Raw genomic sequence first — 26,513 nt, 5'->3', positions numbered from 1 at the left:
GACGGTTCAGGTCGGAGCTGTGGTATAGTAATTAGTGAACATATGGGCAATGCAAGTTTAAATCTGACTTGCAGCATTTTCCAATTCCTATAACATTCATGTTCTCTCTCTACTATTATGCTATAAATAAAATGGCAAAATGTCTAAAATAAAAATCACAATACACCTCCACATGCACGCAACATCACGACAGAATGGCACCATCTTAAAGCTGCTGTAAGCATATATTTTTTTTAATATCACATATAAAATATCCCTAACACCAGCAAAAATGAGGTGTCCTGAGAATTCACGTCTCTGTAAATAGCTAATTAAATAGCAAAACATAAACGTAAAGTAAAAATCAAATAATCAACAAAAAATATTTGTAATAAATATATTTAAATATTTAAAAATAAAATAAAATAATAAAATAAAAAATAAATAAAACAATTCAATTCAATTAAATAAAACATAAAAAAATAAATAAAATAAAATAAATAAATAAAACTAAACTAAAATGAAATGAAATAAAATAAATTAAATAAATTGTAATTAAATTTTATTATGTGAAAAATAAATTAAAAATTAAATAAAAAAATGAAATGAAATAAAAAATGAAATTAAATAAAATTAATGAAATGAAATAAAATAAAATTAAATAAATACATTAAAATAAAATGAAATTAAATAAAAAATGAAATTAAATAAATAAAATAAAAACATAAAATAAAATGTTTTAGAAAACATGTTTTGAGACTCATTTCTGCAGATCTTTTTGATACCATCAAAATTTTGAAACACAAAAAAAAGAAATGTATGTACTAGCCACTCTTTTGCATATAATGAAAAATCAAACTACACAAGACATATTCAGGTTTGCAGCAGTAAAAAATAAAGTAAACATTAACATACAAACAAAGAAACAAACAAAAAACATGTTTTGAGACATGTTGCATGTACTGACTGCTTTTTGCATACAGTATAATGAAAATCAATTTACAGTATATGAAACATCTTCTGGTTTGCAATGTGACCAATTGCCACTTTTTATTTATGATACTTATAATTGTGCTTGTCAGTATGAATTTACTTGAGTAAATGAGTAAATAAAGGCCGCATTTTAATTTCTGGGTGAACTATTCCTTTAAGTTTTAAAATATAAGGTTTGTAGGGTTCAAACCTACAATCTTTCAGATACCAGGTGACACCATTAACCAATAGGCTGCATGCACACTAACAAACCCATGCAAAATAAATATATGCACATATACACATCCAGGGAGAGAGAGAGAAATGAAGGTCATTAAAACATGTGCCATCCTTCCAAAAGAAGCTTCAAAAGACAAACGTCAGCATGCTGAATCAAAGCAGTACTACAACGCTCATGGTCTGAAATGCAGAATACAATTGACCTTAAGAGAAATCTAATTCATTCTCTCATTACTGGCGGGGCACAGACGAGGCCGATAACGTAGAGCTTATGCTCACTCATCAACCGCACGTCAGCGCGCGCCGGAGCCCTTTCCATTGACTCTGTTACACTTCTGTAGCTCAGAGACTGTGATATGCGCGGAGCGCTTGAAGCCTGGCTTTGTGCAAGTGTCTACGGCACTTCAGATGGCAGTCACACCGCGTCTTAAGGAAGCAGATAAGACACGCTTATCTCCTGGCGCTATCGCCGATCTGACATCAGCCAGAGTCGGCCCGAGAACTGCCTTCTTTCACAGGATTAGCATTCAGTCGCTTCGCAAACGCTCACAGCTGGTTCCTGACTCGACACGTAGACCTTTGGATCTCGACTCTCTCTGAGCTTGTATCTGATTTACCGCTTCTAGGATTTAGTTTGAAAAAAGGTTCTTATTCATAACTAGTTCAATTTTAAGATTGATTTTCATTCCTTTAACAGTTCTTGAAGGTCTGCAGTCCTCCATCGATGCAGATGAAAAAGCGCACTAAAATACTATAGAAAGAGATTCCTGCAATGCTACTGAAACTACAGCACGACAGCCAAAGGAATGAGACGTCATCTTGCAATCTTAATTGAATGTGATGACAAAGAAAGAGAAAATAATATAAAAACACAATAAATAGACACATATCTTCAAATGAATTGTCATCGCTGGTTGCACACAAGTACACAGCGCAATCAGTGTAGTTCAATATAATAAAGAACCATAAGTTATCAGCCCCTTCTGCACCACTTTCACATTTGGATTGTTTTAAAACGTTGAATAATGAACATTACGGTAGCACTTTATTTTACAGTACGTGTACTTTCCTGGTACATACACTGTGTGCAGAATTATTAGGCAAGTTGATTTTCTGATCATATTTTTTTTCCAAGCACATTTTACCAATCCACATCAATCTTAATTACTACTATTAATATTGTTTTTAATCATTTATAAGTGATATATAATTGTTCATGAAGGCTGGAAATGAAGAATGCCCTATATTCAGGTGTGCAGAATTATTAGGCAGGTTTTCTTTTACAGATAAAATGAGCCAAAAAAGAGATTTAACTCAGACTGAAAAGTCAAAAATTATTAAATACTCATGAGAAGGACGCAATACTAATGTAATACTAGAAATTGCAAAGTTAAAGCATGACCATTGGACAGTGAAATGCTCATTGGGTCAGCGGGGTCATACAAAAACAGCTGGAGAAGAAAAGACACGTTAACTGCAAAATAATTAAGAATTAAGGTGAAGAATTAAGTGTGAAACCATCAGGAACCCTTTAGTCTCCAGCGCCACCATTTCCCAGTACTGAAACCTACCTGGAGTCTTCAGAAGTGTGAGGTGTCAGGATCTCAGAGACTTAGGTTAGGTGAAGAATCCTAAAAAATGACCCGCTCTTAATAAGAATCACAAGCTGAAGTGTTATAAAATACATGAAGACTGGGTTTTTATAGGCCTTATAGACAGACAGCTTGAGAGTGACTCCTGAAGGACCAGCACCACATCCTCTTGTACCACTGTTTGAAGAATTTATCTTCCAGAATCTGGCAGTAAGTTTTGGAAGATCATTTAGTCCATCTCTGCAAGATGGACATTTCAGGATAAGAGATGGACTAAAAGTGAACTCCCACACCTTACTGCCAGATTTTGGAAGATAAATTCTTCAAACAGTGGTACAAGAGGATGTGGTGCTGGTCCTTCAGGAGTCACTCTCAATCTGTCTGTCTATAAGGCCTATAAAAACCCAGTCTTCATGTACTTTATAACACTTCAGCTTGTGATTCTTATTAAGAGCGGGTCGCTTTTTAGGATTCTTCACCTAACCTAAGTCTCTGAGATCCTGACACTTCACACTTCTGAAGACTCCAGGTAGGTTTCAGTACTGGGAAATGGTGTCGCTGGAGACTAAAGGGTTCCTGATGGTTTCACACTTAATTCTTCACCTTAATTCTTAATTATTTTGCAGTTAACGTGTCTTTTCTTCTCCAGCTGTTTTTGTATGACCCCGCTGACCCAATGAGCATTTCACTGTCCAATGGTCATGCTTTAACTTTGCAATTTCTAGTATTACATTAGTATTGCGTCCTTCTCATGAGTATTTAATAATTTTTGACTTTTCAGTCTGAGTTAAATCTCTTTTTTCGCTCATTTTATCTGTAAAAGAAAACCTGCCTAATAATTCTGCACACCTGAATATAGGGCATTCTTCATTTCCAGCCTTCATGAACAATTATATATCACTTATAAATGATTAAAAACAATATTAATAGTAGTTATTAAGATTGATGTGGATTGGAATTGGTAAAATGTGCTTGGAAAAAAAAAATATGATCAGAAAATCAACTTGCCTAATAATTCTGCACACAGTGTATATAGTAATTATGCTGTACATACAGGTAAAAGAGTGGTAACACAAGGTACTTATCTGACACTTATGTACATGGAAACTAATAAAAAACACTTTCCAATGGTACATACATGGTAATGACTTTGTACCTATAGACAAGTGTTGGGTAATAACAGGTGCTTACTTATAGTGTCCGTATATGGTAACTAACAGACACATTACTGTACTTACTAATGGTATTTACATGGTAACTACGTAGTACTTACGGACAATTTTGGGTAATAACAGGACCCCCCCCCAACCTAAGTAATGTATAACTTACACATTAACTAACTGGCATATTCACTAGTATATTCATAGTAAGTACATGGAAATAGGACTGTAAAATAAAGTGCATCCTTGTACATAATCATTACATAGGAATTACCAGCTCTTACCAGTGGCCAGTTGCATAAACTGCTTAGACTAGTCTTAAAACTAAAGTAATCTATTCTTTCCTTCAAGACTGGTACTAACTTTGTAAAGTCAGTTACATAAAAAGGTAGATCAGTCTAATCAGAAAGGTAAGACTGATTAGCCCTAACTAAGTGCTAGTTGGTCAAACTAGATCTTAAGTCATAAGTTTATGCAACTGGCCACAGGTGTAACTTACACATTAACTATTTGGTTTATTCACTAGTACGTTCATAGTAAGTACATGGAAATAGGACTGTAAAATAAAGTGCACCCTTGTACATAAAATTTACATACACTGTAAAAAAAAATCCCAGTAATATTTACGGTAAAAAAACGGCAGCTGTGGTTGCCAGAACTTTACCGTAAAAAATACAGTAGCAACGTAAAAAAAAAAATCTGTTAAATTTACGGTAAAATAGCGTATTTCATTAACTGATATAATGTTAATTTACCAACCTAAAGAAGTACTAATATCTATTTTGTACCTTTTATAATACACTGACAGTCACCAAACACAGTGGTGATAAGAGTCACATGATGAATCAAAGTTCATCACAAGCAGCTTTTCCACAAGCTGAGGAGGACAACACTAACATATAGATGGTGCACACAGTGTCATTCACACACACACTAAACACCATCATGGTAACATGCATGAAATTTAAAAAATGCAATAAACATTAATTTAACAACATTAGATGTAACATAAAACCCTAATGTACATAACTGATTAGAAAAAAATGAGAAAAACTAAGAAGAAACAGAGTTATTTCAACGAAAATATATCAAATGTGAAGTGTGACGCAGGGAATTGTGGGAATGTCAATTTATGGTTTTTCACTGTAAATTTTTACAATGAATTGTTATTTTTCACTTCCAAAAACTGTGAATTTAATGGTATTTTACCATAAAATTACATTAAATGTACCATTAGATCTATTACAGTTATTCACCGTATATAGTACGGAAACTTTCTGTAAACCAATTGACAGTTTTTCACTGCAGCATTTTTTACTGTTAAAATCACGGTCATTTTTTACAGTGTAGGAATTACCAGCTCTTTAACCTTTGTAATAATAAGGTTAAGCATATTAACTAGTAAGGACTGCAAAATAAGATGCACTATTGTGGAGAGCAATTTAGCATTAACAGTGCATAAAACACTAAATAAAGTACATACAAGTGTCGTAAACACAAACACAGCACTCCCATTCTTAGATCCCTTCACTGGTTGCTGATTTGTCAGAGAATAGATTTAAAAATTCTCCTCTTCGTTTACAAATCCCTACATAACAAAGCTCCTGTTTATTTATCTGAACTTCCACTCCACTCAGAAGCCTCCGTTCTTGTGATCAGGCTCTGTTGGTCGTTCAACGCGCTAGACCAGTGGTCTCAAACTGCCAGCCCGCGGGCCATTTACGGCCCACCCACCCCCTCTACCCGGCCCGCAACTGATCTCAAAAATAAAACATAATCCGGCCCGCTAAATTATTACTATTATTCTCTAGTTTCTACTTGTCTGATATGCAAAGAAAAAGTCGCCGTTCTATGGGGGCATTCACATATCGCGTCACATAAGCGGCCGCACCGCATTCCAATGTGCTTTCGGTCCAGTGGCGTCTGTCGTTGCTATGCAACCATGAGCCGCGCTCTCAATTGCTTCTATTATGAGCGCGCTTGCCTAAATTACAGTAAAAGCACTCGACTTTAAGTCACAAGCGCCGATTTAAACCACCGAAACATGTCCGGTGCAACCATTAAACTTTACCGATGCTCAAACGGCATCTTGGACAAATGTGGCTCAGCTGTGTGAGCACAAGCGCTGCAGGTGTCTGTCAAGAAACAGAGTGTACAAATGCATTCAGGGATTGTATTTGTTCAGTACAGTGTTGTTCAGTGCAAGATTTTAATGTTATTTAAGCTAACATAAAGTAAGGGAAAATACTTCCACTAAATGTTAAAAACTAATAATGTATGTAACAATGAAAGATTTTTTATTTTTTGGCAAAATAAAGTTGATATATAGCTCCAGTTTTTTTTTTTTTTTTTGTTTATTTCTGACCCCTCCACGCCACAAGTGTTGTTGGTTTTGTTTCTAAATTAGTTTTAATTTTTTTTTTTTTATTCCATGCATCTTGTTGGATGTGAGAAGTTGCACCAGACTATTTCAATTAATAGTATTATATTAGTAATATTATTAGTTTATATAATACTATTACTAATATAATACTACTAATAATTATATTACACTCTAACAATGAGAGAGACACTGCTGTTTACATTTAGTATGGTAAATAAGATATTTATAGTATAGGTATAAAAATATTTTATAAGGCCTAATGAAATTTGAAATAAATGAGAAAAATTTAATGCAAAGTAAATTTTCTGAAATGTTGTGCTTTCTTGTGCTTGAAGGTTAATATGGCCCTCCTATGAGGTGTCAATCACAGAAACGGCCACCCGCCGATTTGAGTTTGAGACCCCTGCGCTAGACTAAAGCGTAGAGGTGAGCGTGCATTTGCGGTGGCAGGGCCACCACTCTGGAATACCCTGCCTTTAGAGATTAGGCTGGCCCCTTCCTTGTCTATTTTTAAGTCCTTGTTAAAAACTTTTTTATTTTCCTTAGTGTAATGATTACCATGATATGTTAAACTTTTAAATAGGTGGTTTTATATTTTCTTCTGGTTTAATTTATGTATGTGTGATATTCTTGCTCTTCTGTAAAGCACTTTGGTCAGCCTGGGGGCTGTTGGAAATGTGCTATACAAATAAAATTTAACTTGAACTTGAACTACATAGTGCAGCAAAACAATTACTTTATTTCTTGAGAATTTAGTTTTTTAAATGGCATCAGTAAGAAAACACTATTTGGTAAGCCTCTGTTTTGTACTGTTGTTAACATGCACAAACTGTGTCCCTTATGTGTGTCCACACTTGTCCGTGAGTAAAACATAGTTACCAAGTATATACCATTAGTAAGTACATTAATTTGTCTTACTAGTTGCCACACATAAGTGCCTGTTATTACCCACACTTGTCTGTAAGTACTACATAGTTACCATGTAAATACCATTAGTAAGTACAGTAATGTGTCTGTTAGTTACCATATACGGACACTATAAGTAAGCACCTGTTATTACCCAACACTTGTCTATAGGTACAATGTAATTACCATGTATGTACCATTGGAAAGTACAGCAGTATATATATTAAATACACACACACACACACACAAACACACATATATGTGTATATATAAACTACAATAATATGAACTGTGTATATATATATATATATGCTCCCATAATCTGATTGTTTTAAAAATGTTGAATAATGAAGTAAAAAAAAAAAAGAAAAAGGAAAAAGAAAAATAATACTTTTTATGTGCTGCAAAGACTACATTTCAATGACCCAAATATGTATCAAAATAAATATGATATACAGTACAGTCCAAAAGTTTGGAACCACAAAGATTTTTAATGTTTTTAAAAGAAGTTTCGTCTGCTCACCAAGGCTACATTTATTTAATTAAAAATACAGTAAAAAACAGTAATATTGTGAAATATTATTACAATTTAAAATAACTGTGTACTATTTAAATATATTTGACAAAGTAATTTATTCCTGTGATGCAAAGCTGAATTTTCAGCATCATTACTCCAGTCTTCAGTGTCACATGATCCTTCAGAAATCATTCTAATATGCTGATTTGCTGCTCAGTAAACATTTATGATTATTTTCAATGTTGAAAACAGTTGTGTACTTTTTTTTTCAGGATTCATTGATGAATAGAAAGTTCAAAAGAACAGCATTTATCTGAAATACAAAGCTTCTGTAGCATTATACACTACCGTTCAAAAGTCTGGGGTCAGTAAAAATATTTTTTTTTTATTTTTTTGAAAAGAAATTAAAGAAATGAATACTTTTATTCAGCAAGGATGCATTAAATCAATCAAAAGTGGCAGTAAAGAAATTTATAATGTTACAAAAGCTTGGATTTCAGATAAACACTGTTCTTTTGAACTTTCTATTCATCAAATAATCCTGAAAAAAAAAAAATATTGTACACAAATATTTTGTACAATTGTACACATTAAATGTTTCTTGAGCAGCAAATCAGCATATTAGAATGATTTCTGAAGGATCATGTGACACTGAAGACTGGAGTAATGATGCTGAAAATTCAGCTTTGCATCACAGGAATAAATAACTTTGTGAAATATATTCAAATAGAAAACAGTTATTTTAAATTGTAATAATATTTCACAATATTACTGTTTTTTACTGTATTTTTAATTGAATAAATGTAGCCTTGGTGAGCAGACGAAACTTCTTTTAAAAACATTAAAAATCTTAGTTGTTCCAAACTTTTGGACTGTACTGTATATTATATATATATTTATGTATATATATATATATATATATATATATATATATATATATATATATATATATATATATATATATATATATACACACACACACACGGTTCCAAAAATAGCCCTTTTTTTTGTTCAGTGAGAAAGGAGGGGGCTGGAAATGGATTCATTAAGGAACCCAAATCGTTACATTCCTTACAATTCCCAGCCCTATTCCCTCCTCCTCAAAGTCACAACAAAGGCTTTCTCAGGGGGAGGGGGTGCAGATCATTGGCCGTTCTGCGTCATTTGTATATTTAAAAATTAAATCCCACACGGCATACCTCACGCTGAGAAAATGGAGGCATTTACCCTGGCTAGCGCATCTCTGGAAGATATGTTTTCATTAGAATTCTCATTTGCATAAAACTTGTTTCTCTCCCCGTTTATGTCACAGTTCGTATCTACACATCACAAACAAACGTCCAATTTGGTTCAATGTCATTTCACCTTGATTTAACATCAAGAAATACGTGAGTCCACTGATGCCTGCCGCAGAGTTTAACAATTGATTTGTAATTATTGGAGTTAACGGAGCAGACGACGTCAATAGGACACCGTTTTAACAGGTATGTGAGGATCAGCGGTCCTACGGAGGAAGGATGAGCTGTTCATCAAAGACAAACTATGAATAGATATGTATGTGCCACGACCATTTTTGTCCTCATTTTTCAGGCGTATTTAAAGAAAAAATGTGGGATATGAGCTAACAAATGATTCATTATGATGAAAAGAACTGCAAACAAGACTAAACGGTGTGATCCTACGTCTGATGGGGCCGTAAAATCCCAGGCTTGTTGCTCTGTGAACAGGAGTCGCTGCCCATTATTGCTTTTCATTTGATGCAGAACATCAAAGATATCCTGACCCGGAGTATTTAGCGCTAATGTGGCTGAGTCCTGAAATAAATCTGAAGTGAGAATTTCTAAGTAGTTTCCAGGCAATTGAGACGGCAGGTCCTTTTTATCTGCGCTGAAAACTGTGGTGGTGCATTGATTTCAACTCCTTCTGAGATCTCAGATGCTTTTAGATTCAGCGCTCCTGCTCTTTCCATTTCCCTCTACCCTCATCTTGCTCTCTTTCTCTCTCTCTTTTTCTGTCTGCTCTTTTATTTCCTGCAATAAAATCCTGGCATTTAGCCGTGCACCATCTCCCCCCAAAGAGATTCGGTTTGGCATCCAAATGTTACAATGACTATGCATGAAGCTCTTGTCCTTTTTGATTCGCACAGATTGACCAACGCACCGGGAAAAATACGAGCAACTGATATTTTATCTAGCGCTTCAGGTAAAAGACTGGATCTTTATGGAAGCCACTGGAAGTAAATACGTTTCACAAGCCACTGAACCTGGGGACTATATTTAGTCAATACAGTCTAGTTTGGTGTCTAACAAGTGGATGTAACCTTTACCCTTTTTTTCTACTGATATAAGCATTCTTTCTTTCTTTTCTTTGTGTGTGGTCGCACAACTGGAAACGCCTGTGGATTTAAAGCTATAGTTCACCCATAAAAGAAACTTCTGTCATCATTTAGTCACCCGAATTTAATTCCAAACATGTATTTCATAAAAGTTGCAACATGGCCTTGTATTTTTGGCATAAACATACATTCGGTCAACAAACAACAGTATTTCCACTGCTTTTTAATTTATGTAAAGCTTGTTATTTTAAAACCTAAATAAACACACAAATATTGCAGTTTAGTCTGGTCTTCTTTACATAGTACACTGTAAAACCAAACAGTGAAATTAATTAAATGAAATGAGTTTGTTTCACTAAAATATAATAACATAATAATGAAAGTTAACTCAAAATTTCATTGTAGTAATCTGAACTTAATATAATTGAGTTGAGTTGCAGCAGATTTCTAATTCCCAGCATGCTTTGCATCAGACTGTAGAAATAAATGTTGATATTAAGTGTTATTTTGTGTGTTTTTGCCCAAGATTAACATATGGAGACATAAGTTAGTGTTCAATGTTGTGTTATGTTGGGATTTACAGGGGGTTCTGTTATGTTAGTTCTACTAACTTACAAAAAATGAGTTATTTTACTTAAATGTTTTGAGTTTTATGAACTTACTGAGTTTTACAGAACATCTACCATTTATATTTTGGTTGTCCTAAATGTAACTTTTCTCCCATTTGCAGATATTTTTTTGTTTGTTTTCAAATACATAAACTGCCCATCGTGTTCTGGTTACAATATTTTTTATATTTCACATCTAAAATGTTAGATGTAACCTAACTGCAACCAAAAAGCAACATTGTAAAAACGTTCCGTGCTTTCTGGGGCAGAATCTAACCTTGCTGCTTGTTAAACCTCACTTTGTGTTAATAATCTTTTGTTTCCTCTCAACGGAAACATTTAGCAGTATGAAAGGAAATGACAAAATCCTGTTTCCTGTCCTTTTGCCATTTTAAAGCTAACTTAAATGTTCCAAAAACATTGCAGTTTTTTAGTGAAAACACATTATATTGACGTTATATTGACGAAAATAAAAGATTCACAATGTACATTAGATGTATTTGCAACTAAAATGCTCTAAAATTTGATCTATAATTATACATAAACAGCATGTCATGTTCATGATTTTACATCTAGAATGTTGCACTATAATGTAACCTAACTGCAACCGAAAAGCAACACTGTAAAAACGTTGTGTTTTTTAAGGCAGACTTTAACCAGGCTGCTTGTTAAAAGCTTGCTTTGTGTTGTAGACAAATCTTTTGTTTTACACCCCTCTCAACGGAAACATTTAGCAGTTTGAAATGAAATTACAAAATCCTGATGCTTTCTAGGCTACAAGTCATTTTTACTACTTGATGACGGTCTCTTTATTGCAACTCGCAACTGTTTACATGCACCGGGAAGGACCCAAATTACAGTGTGGATCATTAAGATTGAACCAGCTCTGCCATTAGTGAAATATTGCTCCATTGCCCCCAAAGACCTCCCTATGAAAACGTTGTCCTGATCTCCTACAGCTGCCACTAAATGCAGCTATTTTACTGTCTCATTATGACAGGCGAAAATCTATCATAACAGCCCAATCTTATTAAAGGAGCAGACATTATACTTTACAACAACTCCGTGAGTGTGAACATTTGACATCATTGCTTCAGTAAATGAAAGTCATTTGACTGTGTTAAGCTAGTAGCATTCCAAGATCTTTGGATTATTCCTGAGAAGTAACAGGCGCTAAAAACTGGTAGGTTACTTTTACACCATCACACATGAAAGTCAATACAGCACCATGAGGAGCCCAAGATCCCCTACAGGGTGATTGCAAAGTGATGTATTTGGTAATGAATCAACTAAAGAGTATCGATCGACAAGGGGATCACATTAGCTGCGGTAGAATAAAGTACATGCTCGCAGAAACCCGGTAACGTATCAGCAATGTAGGTTATTAGCTCGCCTGGTTTGTCAAATGACGCTGTGTAATTTGAATCAAGACAAAAAGGAACAAACATTTAAAGGCGTGGAAATTCTGTCATCATTTACTCACCCTCATATTGTTCCAAACCTGCACGACTTTCTTTCTTCTGAGGAACACAAAAGAAGATATTTTCAAAAATATCTCCTAGCTTTTTGGCTCCAATGTTATCTGGACCTCAATATTCTTCAATATACACAGTATTTTTTTTGTGTTCTGCAGAAGAAAGAATTTTCCTTTTTGGATGAACTAAGTCAATATCATTAAAGACAAACATACACCGATCAGGCATAACATTATGACCACCTTCCTAATATTGTGTTGTTCCCTTTTGCTGCCAAAACAGTGTATGCCCACCTTTAGGCGACCAAAATTTTATTTGTTGGTTAGTTACAGAAATAAAAACTCCACAGGAAGAGGCGAAGTCTTGCAGTCTGTGAGGGACAGATCATTAACGGCGGGTTCTTGTAGTAATCCAAATTTTCGCCTATCATTCATCGATCTCAAATGTGGCTTATCAATGAAAATCTAAGTAGTAGCAACTTTACATGGCCACTCACTCTAATGATAACCTAGATAAACTATTAGGTGCATATCTAAGTGTTTGTGCGGAGTGTGAAAGCTTAACTCAGTATAGCACGCTTATTGCATGACATGGAGGCGCCGGTGCGATCAATTGCATTTTTTCCTGATAACAGCGGATCCAACTTAAAATACTAATTTTTGGTCATACAGATAAGAGTAATACATCATTCAAAACAGTAAAACATGTTTACTTTTATTTAAGTAAACTCACAATAACAACAAAACAGTGTGCTTTTGTAAAATAAAGAAAACAAATAGGGTGCGATTTCTGCTGTCTCCGTGAACTTCACAAAAATGAACCAAAACTCAGCGTATAGACTACATTCTTCACAAACATGATAAATATACAGTGGCATGAAAAAGTATGTGAACCCCTTGCAGAATCTGTGAAAATGAGAATTATTTTAATAAAATAAGAGGGATAATAAAAAATGCATGTTATTTTTTGTTTAGTACTGTCCTGAGTAAGATATTTTACATAAAAGGCAAAACAATAGCTGAATTTATTAAAATAACCCCATTCATAAGTATGTGAACCATTGATTCTCAATACTGTGTGTGGTTACCTGATGATCCACGACTGTTTTTATGTTTTGTGATGGTTGTTCATGAGTCTCTTGTTTGTCCTGAGCAGTTAAACTGAGCTCTGTTCTTCAGAAAAATCCTCCAGCTCCTGCAGATTCATCAGTTTTCAAGCATTTTTGCATATTTGAACCCTTTCCAGCAGTGACTTTATGATTTTGAGATCTGTTTTTTCACACTGAGGACTCAAACACAACTGTTAAAAAAGGTTCAAACATTCACTGATGCTCCAGAAAGAAACACAATGCATTAAGAGCCGAGGGGTGAAAACTTTTGAATTCAAATATCAAGGTAAATTGTACTTAATTTTTCTGCCAGGAAACATGCAAGTATCTCCTGTTGGTTCTAAAGGGCAGTACTAAATAAAAAAACAATGATAAAACAATGATTGTGACATCTTCATCCTGTTCAAAAGTTTTCACACCCCGACTCTTAATGCATTGTGTTTCCTTCTGGAGCATCAGTGAATGTTTGAACCTTTTTTAATAGTTGTGTTTGAGTCCCTCAGTTGTCCTCAGTATGAAATCACAGATCTCAAAATCATACAGTCACTGCTGGAAAGGGTTCAAATATGCAAAAATGCTTGAAAACTGATGAATCTGCAGGAGCTGGAGGATTTTCGGGAAGAACAGAGCTCAGTTTAACTGCTCAGGACAAACAAGAGACTCGTGAACAACCATCACAAAACATAAAAACAGTCGTGGATCATCAGGTAACCACACACAGTATTGAGAATCAATGGTTCACATACTTATGAATGGGGTTATTTTAATAAATTCAGCTATTGTTTTGCCTTTTATGTAAAATATCTTACTCAGGACAGTACTAAACAAAAAATAACATGCATTTTTTATCATCCCTCTTATTTTATTAAACTAATTCTCATTTTCACAGATTCTGCAAGGGGTTCACATACTTTTTCATGCTACTGTATTTTTTATTTTTATTTTTTGTAATCCAATACATCTTGCATCTTAGCAATGTGCAATACAATTTAGTACAATATGCAAATGAATCATTCTTTTGAACCAATTCTCTCAAATGATTTGGGCCAATCTGCAAAACATTTGTACATCACTCAACTGTAAAATCAAGTTGATTCAACAAGAATTTTTAAGTATAAACCATCCCAACGAACTGAATATTGCTAAAATAATATTTCCAATTCTAATCTCGACATCCCAATGCTAATCTGAGCAACAAAGACCGCCAGCGTATCTGACATCATTGCGACATCCACAGTCTGTGCAGAATGTGGAAGAACCACAGCGATGAACTTTGAGTTATGATTTTAATAAAGAATCTGCTGCTCTCCAGGATACCGTGCATCATTTGAATGGAATGATTTGCCGTTTTTGCACACATTTGCTTGACTTTTAGAGAAATTTACACCCAAAAGACTGCAGGTATCACCAAAGCTTTACACGATTATCTTTACAGTTTTGCAATTCACTTAGTTAATGGGATAAATCAGGCTCTGGTTCCAACACACCCTTTATCTTTTCTTCAATAACCACGGAAAGTCAAAACTCCACAGGTTCAACACTATTCGATCCGGAGAAATCAATACAGGATATGAATGGACTTCATTATATTATTTGTTCTCGGGAGAATACATTTGATGTGGCGTCGAATTGATGTGTCTGCTTAGAAACAATAGCGCGAGTGCCTACAGCGTTTGTGTTTACACCGAGACGTTTGGTGTCTTTTGAAGAGCCTGATTCTCCCATTCAGTCCTTCCAAGTCCCTTCAGTTCTGACTACAAGTCTCACTGATTGCAACAGTTCGAATTACAGTGCATTCTTTCAGCCGCCACCGTTCCTTATCCAAAAGGTGGTTCGTTCTCCATTGACCCAGACCTGACTTCGACAGGCGTGTGGGGAACGAAACCAAGCCAGGCCCGGTTGAGCAGGTTTTATCCTTGAGGATAAAACATTGCAGAGGAAGCAGTAATCAGGATCAGTTTTCGGTGCTGATGAAGCACACAGATGTGTGTTGCATGCAGTTTCTCAGCAGTCAGACTCTTTGATGTGTTTGAAAGGACGCGTGTCGCAGCGTGTGTTCTCGACAAACTCATCTTCCAGATCCGAACCCCACAATTCACAGCACTAATCCTCCACTAAACCCAAAATATTAACACAAAAACACATTTTCTTTCATCACTTGCAGGAACATCTCTAAAGCAAGAAAAGCGTCACAAATAGTGATTATATTGTGTAAGATGAAATACAAATTATGGCTTTTTAAAGTGGGGGATCTGTAATTGAAAGCATTATGATTCTATCAAGAGCCCAAGTTATTCTGTAATTAAATTTTCATATTAACTCAAAGGACAAATGTCTGAATGCAAAAAGGCTCTTCAGATCCCAAGTGTTCCCACTGAACAGGTAGGAGAGGGAAAGACATTACCGAAACATTAAATCAACCTTTAAAAATAGTAAATGCATTTATTCAAAGATAGAGATTCAATTTGCATACAGATTCTCTATTTGATTACTCCCCAGACACAAGCAAGCCATGATGTGGAGAGTTTAGAAACACTTTTCAATCTGCAATCTAAATATTATGCTTAACTATACTGTATCTCATTTACAACAAAGTTTTCTAATTAAAACTTAGTATACAGCTGAGACAAATGCAGGGCTGACAATACCAATTAAAAGTAATTGCGTATCAATGCACAAACACAATGCGCACCATGACAAATTGTGTCATAAACTAGAAACATATTTGGATTTGAGTTGCATAGATTAATAATTATGGTGACGTCACACAACGAAGCAACCTCTTCCAGGTTCTGACGATGAGTTTGAGCAGCGCCGTGGTTCTAATGAGCTATTAAGTGTTTTATAAAGTAATGATGTTTGTTAATGTTAATAAAAGTTACTATGAACCTGAAGCCAATGAGGAAAAGCTTGCGTATAAAACTACACTATTAAAAATAAAAAATCAGACATGCAATATGTATCTTTACAGCTTTAATACACCAATTATGTTTTTTAAATATTTGTAATAAACTTAAATGACATTATTGAAACTACTTATTACATTCAAAAGACTTTTTTTTAATCAGTAATGCAATTTATCAGTGTTATTTTATTTGTATATCCTTTTCACAAACAGCCAGCTTTGTCCTGGTTGATCTTCTATGGTGGTCTTATTAATATAAATCATCATTAGATAATATTTGACTTGTAAAAGTGCATGGAATGCTTTGGCGAAAAAGTCCAACTGGTACTATCCCTGACATCAACAAAGTGTCGGCCCAGATCCGGCCCACATGTGTATGTCTGGGATAAGAGATGTGTTTTTCAGCTCCCCACACAGCATTTTTGTTAGATTTGAATAAAGTGCTAATATAAAACATCCAGATCTGATACTTCACACTGTTTTGGATAGAGAGAGTAGACGAAAACAGTATGTGACAAGAGTAGAATGTCTGAATTCACAGTCCTCGTAAAAGAGTATGCAAAGAGTACCCACATTACTTCTGAGATTCTGAATACGATGGACACTTTATTTTCCCATGAGGCCACGGGAGAGGATTTGTGAATGGCAGTGAAGCGACTCAACTGATGTTGGTAGGTCACATGATGTAGTCCATTCGTACTATATAGAACATACTTTTTAGTGGTGGCGAAGTAATCAAAATAAGTACCTACTCAGAGAGAATGCGATTTTGGATGCACCCTCAATCACTTACCTGTAACACTGTGGCTCCAGCATGGAGGAACTGCAATCCAGACTCTGCAGAGTCAATGCCCCCGGTGGCCAGAATGGGAAAACCAGGCAGAGCTTTCGCTATGGCGGACACTGCTCTCAATGCGATGGGCCGGATGGCATTTCCTGCGGATGCAAAAACAAATTATTATTACCCTCTGCATCCATTTTTGAGCTTTTAGATGTCAATAAAATAAAATAAGATAAATCGTAAATAATAAAAAAAAAAAGTCCAGCGTGAAGATCTCAGATCTCAAATGGAAGGTCTACAGCAGACACAAATTATCTTCGTTAAACGGCGTCTCATCCTCTAAAATTTCAGACTGATGTTCTCTAGGGAGCGCTGCGCCTCCTTACATTACACCCTTTATTTATTTACCTGAGCTGCAATGTCTTGAATAAAATTAAAACCTCTGATCTGATCCCGCTGACAGACGGGGCCGTTTATCACATTAGATTTAACTTCATTTCACTGGCAGCCTTTTTTTCCCCTCATTGATCAGTGGGAGACATTGTCTCTCCTCATTTGGCGCTGGTGTCACTAAAGACAAAGAGCGCGGGCCAGCGCTCTCTCCCACACGCTAAATGACCCTTATTAATGATACAGAGGACTCGCGTTAAAGGAACACCGTCTCAGTCCATCTTCTCTGAAGAAGCATGTAAAGTTAATGTCGGCATTTCCATGTATATTACAGAACATGTGAAACAGCAGCAAATATATTCAAACACAGGATGCACATTCATCCTACATAACATAAATTAGGGATATTGTGTGTTTCCACACACACACACACACACAAAAAAAGAAACTTGCAGGAAAGAAAAATCCACAAATGATCTCTTTTTAACATCTCAGTTGTTTCCCCTACACAGCAGCAATGAGATTAAATGAAAAGAATATGGAGACTTTCACTTTCACTCACATTTTTAACCCAAGAAAAAGATATAAGCAATCTCAAATGTGACCCGGGACCACAAAACCAGTCATAAGGGTCAATTTTTTAATTTATACATCATCTGAAAGATAAATAAGATTTCCATTGATGTATGATTTGTTAGGATAGGACAATATTTGGCCGAGATACAACTATTTGAAAATGCAAAAAAATAAAATAAAAAAAATAATTGCCTTTAAGGTTGTCCAAATGAAGTCCTTAGCAATGCATATCCACTCACAAAAATACATTTTTGATATATTTACTGTAGGAAATTTAGAAAATATCTTCATGGAACATGATCTTTACTTAATATCCTAATGATTTTTGGCATAAAAGAAAAATTGATCATTTTGACCCATACAATGTATTGTTGGCTATTGCTACAAATATACCCATGCGACTTATGACTGGTTTTGTGGTCCAGGGTGTATCTTTTCTCTACAGCTTCTAATTAATCTCAACAATGTCTCAAACTATGGTCAAATTTGTTGAGATACCAAAATTTGCAATTAAAAGTCTGATTTTTATATTTTGAGAAAGATGTTTTCAAACATTTCTCATTAAATTCTTTCAAAATGTCTATTGCTTTTGCTCCTAGTTAGGATTAAAGATTTAAACAAACATCTATCTTTAAGTATTAAACTTTAATCACCTAGCAACTACCCGGAACACCCTAGCAACACACTAAAAACTGCCCACAACTACATAGCAAACACATAAAACACTATAAAATCATAGTGGCAAGTTTTAGACATAGAACATATTCTGGATTAATCTATTCGCATTAATTTTATAGTTCTATAATCTTACTATATGACAACAATATCTCATTTGTATCTATTTTCATTTCAGTTTACAATAAGGTTAGGGTTCAGAGTAAAAATGAACAATACTAGCATGTTAATTTCTTCATACACCAATGCATTTTTAACTCATTCCCCACCAGCATTTTTTTATTTATTTAACAATTTGCCAGCCACCTCCAGCATTTTTGATAATTTTCACAAAATTTTCATGGCCTCCAGAATATTTTTTTGAATGAATATCTGAACATGTAAAATATCAAAAGAAGGAACAAAGCATCTTTTTTTAACAACAAAAAAAGTATTCTAACTTCATGCGCTATTTTTTTTTTATCAACACTTGAGTGTGGGTAAGTTTCATAAAAAAGCAATATTTTGAACAAACCATTATCGTTATTTTTGTGCGTGCTGAAGTTTTGTCGTCTGTCGTTTTAAATGCTCAAGCTCATTAAACAAGGATGGATTGTGATTGGCTGTCATTGTTTTGATCATTCATCAGCAGTTAAAATCATCGAATCGAATCAGTGGTTTGGAGCATGAAAGTCAAGTGATTTCAGTAAACGACATTTCAATGGTTCAATCACTGGGGGGCGTGACTTTGGCAGTTTGATACACCGAACCACTGATTCAAAAGATTCATTAAGCTTCGAAGCTTCATAAAGCAGTGTTTTGAAATCATCCATCACTAGATATTGTTGAATAAAGTCATTATTTTGTTTTTTTGGTGCACAAAAAGCATTCTCGTTGCTCCATAACATTAAGATTGAACCACTGTAGTCACATGAACTGTAAATATGTCTTTAGTAACTTTCTGGGCATTGAAAGTGTAAATTATCTTGCTGTCAATAGAGGCCTCACTGAGCCATCGGATTTTATCAAAAATATCTTAATTTGTGTTAAGATGAATGCAGGTGTGTAACGACTTGAGGGTGAGTTATTAATGACTGAATTTTCATTTTTGGGTGAACTAACCCTTTAAAAGTGTTAGGGTTAGCGAATTTTCAGAGAACCATCTGAGACAGTTACTTCGCAATAAAAAATTTATTTAAGTATGTACACACAGTCGATCCATCTTCTGCAACAACATTCCGTGCACAAGCCAATGAAAAACAGAGTATTTGAAAAGCCATGTAATATACTGACACACATTTCAGTCTACTTAGTCAGGGGACACTTAGCAGGTCTGCCAGCTGACACTCAAATCTAATCCAGCGGATTTAAATGGAAGGAGGAACCTTATTCAGTGGCCGTGCAGGAAGCGCTTCTCAGGAGGAGATACTGACACCTCTAATTGCATTAGAAATGGATGAGGTACTCTCAACAACTGCAGCCTCTCCACAGGTAGAACCCTGTCACCCCGGTGCTGTTTACAAACACATGGGGGGAAAAATTTCCTTTTATGAGACTCTGATGGACATAAAAATAAATTAAAAAGGAGCAGGGGAGGGATAGAAAGATTGACAGATTGTGTCAAATTCCTTCACGACCCTCATTTTCTTAGTGGGAAACAACAAGTCTCATTGTTTCCATATGATGTAGAAACATATTGTGTGGCGTGTTGTGATGGTTAGTCTTGCAGAAATCGTCGTCAGGTCACTAGAGGGTCTGTGTTTGCGGGATGAAGGGGGGCAAGAAAGCTTCTCATCTCTGGTCAGTCCGAGGCGCTTACTGAAACGCTGCACGTCACACCTGCTATCCCGATGAATAATTCCGAGCACAGACGGATGTACGGAGGAATCAGGCAGGACACTGAGGCCTGGAATTTGGCATCATCAAACAAGAAGAAGAAAGGCAATAGGAGAAAAAAAAAATCACGTACAAGGAGAGGCAATTAGGGAAATACACACAGACCTGACCTATGGTATGATAATGAACATCCTGTCTAACTCCCTCAAGCGTACACACACACACACACACACACACACACACACACACACACACACACACACACACACACACACACACACACACACACACACACACACACACACACACACACACACACACACACACACACACACACACACACACACACACAGAAAGAATGCTGGGAATGGTAATTGAAGCTGAGGAAATATGCTGTTCGTTTGTATCAGAAGAACATAAGTTATTGACACAAAAAGGTTGCAGAAGGTTTCACAAATCTGTATTTTGTGGATCAAACTGAAACGTGGAATCAGATGTGAGAGGAATTAGAAGTCGTGGAGAAAGAGATGAAAATATAGATGAAAAGCAGGAGCTGGAGGGCATGGTGGAGACGTCAAACAAGCACACCCATCATTACCATACTGTGTTAATGACTAATGGGTAATGCTCACAGAGAACGGACGAGCTCCACTGGGTTTGCCATAAATATTCGTCTTCCATATCTATATATTCAGATTTCCATAATTAATGGAATTTGCTAAGGCTGGTGATGCTTCACTATTAGTGTCAGTCGTTCTTTGGGTTAGGGATTTGAATAGACCTCTAACTCTAAGTATTAAACTCACACGGTTTGCACTATAGACATGAATGCTACTTTAATTTTTAAATGAGCTTGTTTTACATGGACAAGGAACTGGGTGAAAATATAATAAATCACATAAAGAATCTTTAGAGAAACAGAAGAACATCATATACACTAAGAGTGGCTCTTTTAGGCCATTAACAAACCATCCAGAACATACGAGCAACCACATAGAAACATGCTAAAAACCACTCAAAATACTAAGCAAAAAAAAAAAAAAAAAATCATTGTTAAGCAGCTTTTTTGTCTTGTTTTCTGGTAAAAATATCTAAATAAACAACTTTAATTTAGATGAATTAATGTGAGAAGGAAAATTGCACAAGTTTGTTTTCGAGGATTAATTGGCCATTAGTTTTGTCTTGTTTTAAGCAGAAACCTCCAAAAATGTGTCTGGTTTTATGCATACAGTGAGGGGAAAAAACAATTTGCATCTATTTTCTCAGAAAAACATACATTCTTTGAATATAATTTGAATAAAAATGAACAAAATAAAAAAAATACAATTAAACTGATCTGGATTTAAGGATGTTCAGATATTTTTTTAAAAGTGGACCTATTATGACAAGATTTAATATAAGTCTCTGGTGTCCCCTGAATGTGTCTGTGAAGTTTCAGCTCAAAATACCCCACAGATCATTTATCATAGCTTTTGAAATTTGCCCCTATTTGGCAAAAACATGACATTTTTGTGTGTCCCCCTTTAAATGCAAATGAACTGCAAAAGAAGGCGGAGCTTTAACAGTTCACGCTTCGGTTGCTCAACAACAACAAAGCTGGAGAATCTCACGCAGCCAAAATGAGGATTGTCAGTAACGGTATTCAGCCTTGCATTGTTCAAACCGGAGTCGACACTGATGGAGAGACTCAGGAAGAAGTTACAACTTTTAGAATGAAACTGGATGTTTCTGAACGGTTAGTGGATAAATTTATGTAGTTGCTGTGGAGTTGATTCAACTCATTGACTAGCATGTGCCGACATATTAATCTTTTGTGCAAAACCCATATAGACGCCCACTATACACAGCGTACCTGTTTGCCAAACAGAGCCATACACACCAGTTATGATTGCTATCAAATGCTGTGAATGGTATAATAGTTTTTCCAAAATATTGCTAAGACAGAAAAGCTCCTTTTTTAGCAATCGATCTTTCAACTTTCAGGCTATCCAATCTAACGAGACTCTAAATAGTGTCTGTGCAGTCAACGACAGAACAGTTAGCATGCTTTACTCAAACTTTTGCCATGTGGGTGGAAACGTGCAGATTAAGGGGCGGTAATATTATAATAAGATACCCTTCCTACGTCACTAGGGGAGCGAAATCTGAGCGGGTCGTTTTTTAACATGCTTGCAGAGAAAGGCTTGGCAAAACAAAGTTACTAGGTTACTAGGTTTCACATTTTCTGGGTTGGTAGATGCACCGGGGACCGATTATAGCACTTAAACATGGAAAAAGTCAGATTTTTATGATATGTCCCCTTTAATAGAAAACTAGACAAAGAACATGATTACTTTGCTGTGTAAGGATCAGAATATCATAGGCCACGTTCACACAGGAACACAATTGTCAGTCTTGTATTTGAGTCCTTAACTGTGTGAACGTAACTAGACATTGTCTGTCACATCATACAGTGTGAGAGAGACATGTGCCAACCAAGTGTTGCAGGTTTTCATGTGTCGTTTTGTTAACTTACAGTGACAGAGATATGTGCACTGTGTCATCTGTTAGATTTAAATCCAGTCACTTTTCCCAATTAGAGCTACTCCCATCAGTTTTGGGTTCTACAAGCAATTTAAATGCTCCACCCTTCATCCAGATATAAAAGCTGCTGTCGGTTAATGAAGATTTGATGGATGAACTCATGGCTTGACTGGTTACCGTGATTTTGCTAAGTAAGATGTGCTCCTGGATCAACATATTTTGTTTATCCTGAAACAACATTCCTGTCTGAAAATGTAGTTCTAACCCTATCCCGACCACTAACCTTACCCATAACGTATCCCTAAAATCAGAGGGAAATGATAGGTGAATAACACTGATGTAGAAGCACCTAACCCTGGTTGTAAGCCTGAACGACATAAACTGTAAACTTGTCCCTCAAATCTGATTGGTTGATTGGAATGTTGTTCCAGGATCAGCAAAGATGTAGATTCAGGAACATGTTGTACTTGGTGAAATCAAGTTCTCCTGGCTGGATTGGTCTCTTGAAACTGATTGAAAGTGAAAAGACTTTTCAGTTTTATGGACGTCGCCATCTTTGATATTACTTTGTTGCTGTGGCTACTGGTAAGAGAATATGGGCTTGGCTACTATTGCATGTTCATACAGACAGTTTTCAAGACTCAAAGTTGATATGAGAATGTGGCATTCCGAAATTCACACCTGTAAGTAAATGGGGTTGTCAATCCCATAAACTGACAGTGTGAATGTAGCCAAAGAGAATTAGGCCAACCACCTATCATTATCATTATAGATAACCACCTTCTTCATAAAATGTAAAAATCTCATTTAAAATTATAATTCTGGTTTGTTTGGCCACATAAAGCCCACACCTGGTCTCCCTGATGGACCCATCCACTGTCTTTCTTGACAGTCACATTAGTATAATAAGCAATTTCTATGAATACCTGATTTCATGTTATAATAATAGCATCAGGAGATGGCGAATGTGTGTCCTCGTTTAAATGTGATGTAATAAAAGACTTAAGATAACTCTGACATTTGGGAAAATGTCATCAGTTCACCTTTTCTCTTTGATGAAATGATGGCATTACATTTATACAATTATCCGATTAAACAAAGTAACGTGCCAGAATCTTCTGAAAAAGGCGAGAGGCACAAAGTCATCTCCGCCAGTCTCAAAAACATCTGCTGACACACTGAAAACTGACAGCCAACTGCATAAAATACACAAATTATTTGTAAACATCACATCCCAAGTCAAGATACTCAAGGAATTTACCTCAATGCAGGTCACAATTATGCAAAATAGTAGGAAAAAAAAGCCAAAATGTGTTTATGAACCAGCAAAGGCAGAGCACTCCTTAAACAGTACTACATGGCCTTTTGTATGTGACACTATGGAAAGTGTTTCTGGTATCATTGCGTACTATCTAGTGGTCAGGGACTGATGCATAATTCAGAGATCTGGTCAGTTAAGGCCACTGCACATTGTGAAGTGTGTGACGATCTCAGCAGAAATGCTTCCTTTTACAACACGACTGGTGCTTTAAAAAACTGACAAAGCACAGCATCTCCTGCAGCTGATAAAGAACATGCAGTGGAAAAAAAAAACATGATACATTCTTCTCTACAACCACAACAATCAAGCATACCTTCATGTTACACTGGCTCTTATATAACGAAGGTGTATGTTATATGTTGTTAAGTGCGTTACTGTGTTAAACACTTGCAAAAAAACGTTCTCAGTAAAAAAAACAACAACAATAAAAACACCTGCAAGGCCTGGAAGATAGCAAGCCTCAGCCAGGTGAAAAAAAGTGACAAAAGTAACGTAGCACATTATTTTCCACTAAAAAATAACTAAGTAATGTAACTAGTTACTTTTTCAGGGAGTAACACAATATTGTAACACATTACTTTTAAAAGTAACTTTCCTCAAAATTGAAAAAAACCTTACTGTAATGCATTACTTTCCATAAAAAGTAACTAAGTAATGTAACTTGTTACTTTTTTAGGGAGTAACACAATATTGTAACACAATACTTTTAAAAGCATATTTTCTCCAACATTGAAAATACCTTGCCGTCACGCGTTACTTTCCATAAACAAGTAACTAAGTAAAGTAACTAGTTACTTTTTTAGGGAGTAACACAATATTGTAACACATTACTTTTAAAAGTAACTTTCTCCAACATTATAAATACCTTACCATAATGCATTACTTTCCATAAACAAGTAACTAAGTAATGTCACTAGTTATTTTTTTATGGAGTAACACAATATTGTAACACATTACTTTTAAAAGTAACTTTCTCCAACATTATAAATACCTTACCATAATGCATTACTTTCCATAAACAAGTAACTAAGTAATGTCACTAGTTATTTTTTTATGGAGTAACACAATATTGTAACATTACTTTTAAAAGTAACTGGCCACAACTTTGAAAATACCTTACCATAACGCATTACTTTCCATAAAAATTAACTAAGTAATGCAACTAGTTACTTTTTTAGGGAGTAACACAATACTGTAACACATTACTTTCAAAAGCATATTTTCTCCAACATTGAAAATACTTTACTCTCACGCATTACTTTCCATAAACAAGTAACTAAAGCCGGGGACACACCTAACGATTGTAAGCCCGATTATGAATGTAATTTGATACTTACGACTGATCATGTCCAATCGCGCCGAGTCAGAGCCAGTTGCGTTCAGTCGGTGTTTACATTTGGTGCTTAAAATCGTGCAGTGTGCTGCGTCTAACGATTCTAGTCTTAGAATTTTAGAAACAGTCATTGCCAGTCCTCCTCACAAAGATTTTTCTCAAATTTGATAATTCCCCCTCACAAAGATTCTTCTCAAATTTGATAATTCCCACTTCTGAAGTAGTGATTATGAGCAAATCGCATTCAAGTTTCGTTATTTATTTTTTTTTCAAGGAAAGTCATCTTTACAATAGCACTGAGAGCACGTGAAGGCAGCATAATATTTGCGACCGATGACGTCTCTGTTTCCTTGGAGACTATGTCAGGCGATTGTAAACAAGCGGCGAAATGGCGTCAAAAACGTTTGAAACATAAAAACACATTGGACAACCGGTATGGAAGAAAAACTGGTTGAACTCTGGCAAGAGTACGACTGTCTATACAACACATCTTCGAAGGAATACCATAATAGAAGCGATAAGGAAAGAAGTTGGGCTGCTATTGCGGAAGCTTTGAACGTGTCAGGTAATGTACAGTGCCCAAGGAAGTCGACCGGAAGTTGAAGTCGGCCGGGTGCCGCCATCTTGTAGCAGAACTTCACTTGCGTTAGCATCCCATTGACTCCCATTCATTTTGGCGTCACTTTGACAGTGAATAACTTTACATCTGAGGCGTTTAAAGACTCCATTTGTCCATTATTTATTTCCAAAGATACACAACAATGCATAAAGGGCTCCATTACCTTCTATGTTACATTATGGCCCCGTAGAAACAGTTTTTGTAAAAATAAGCTAACGATTGCGTCATAACTACTCGACTCTCTGTCGCACAGTAGCGAAATTACCGTACAGACAGGAGGAGAAACTCGCAGGCAATCGG

At 35.6% G+C, this 26,513-nt stretch overlaps 1 protein-coding gene across 10 annotated transcripts in view; it reads right to left on the bottom strand.

The window, feature by feature from the left end:
• The window catches only part of dpyda.1 (dihydropyrimidine dehydrogenase a, tandem duplicate 1), a 239,481-nt gene that overhangs the window by 20,522 nt on the left and 192,446 nt on the right, over positions 1-26,513 (bottom strand). For all 10 annotated transcript variants that reach the window (XM_067378763.1, XM_067378754.1, XM_067378755.1 and 7 more), the window contains one exon: positions 16,974-17,116. In XM_067378763.1, coding sequence (XP_067234864.1) covers positions 16,974-17,116 — 143 coding nt within the window. The remainder of the gene's footprint in view (positions 1-16,973; positions 17,117-26,513) is intronic.

The sequence above is a fragment of the Chanodichthys erythropterus genome, chromosome 23 (assembly GCF_024489055.1).
Source record: "Chanodichthys erythropterus isolate Z2021 chromosome 23, ASM2448905v1, whole genome shotgun sequence".
NCBI lineage: Eukaryota > Metazoa > Chordata > Actinopteri > Cypriniformes > Xenocyprididae > Chanodichthys > Chanodichthys erythropterus.
The sequence above is the reverse complement of the archived record's forward strand: the minus strand, read 5'-3'. Positions and strand labels throughout refer to the sequence as shown.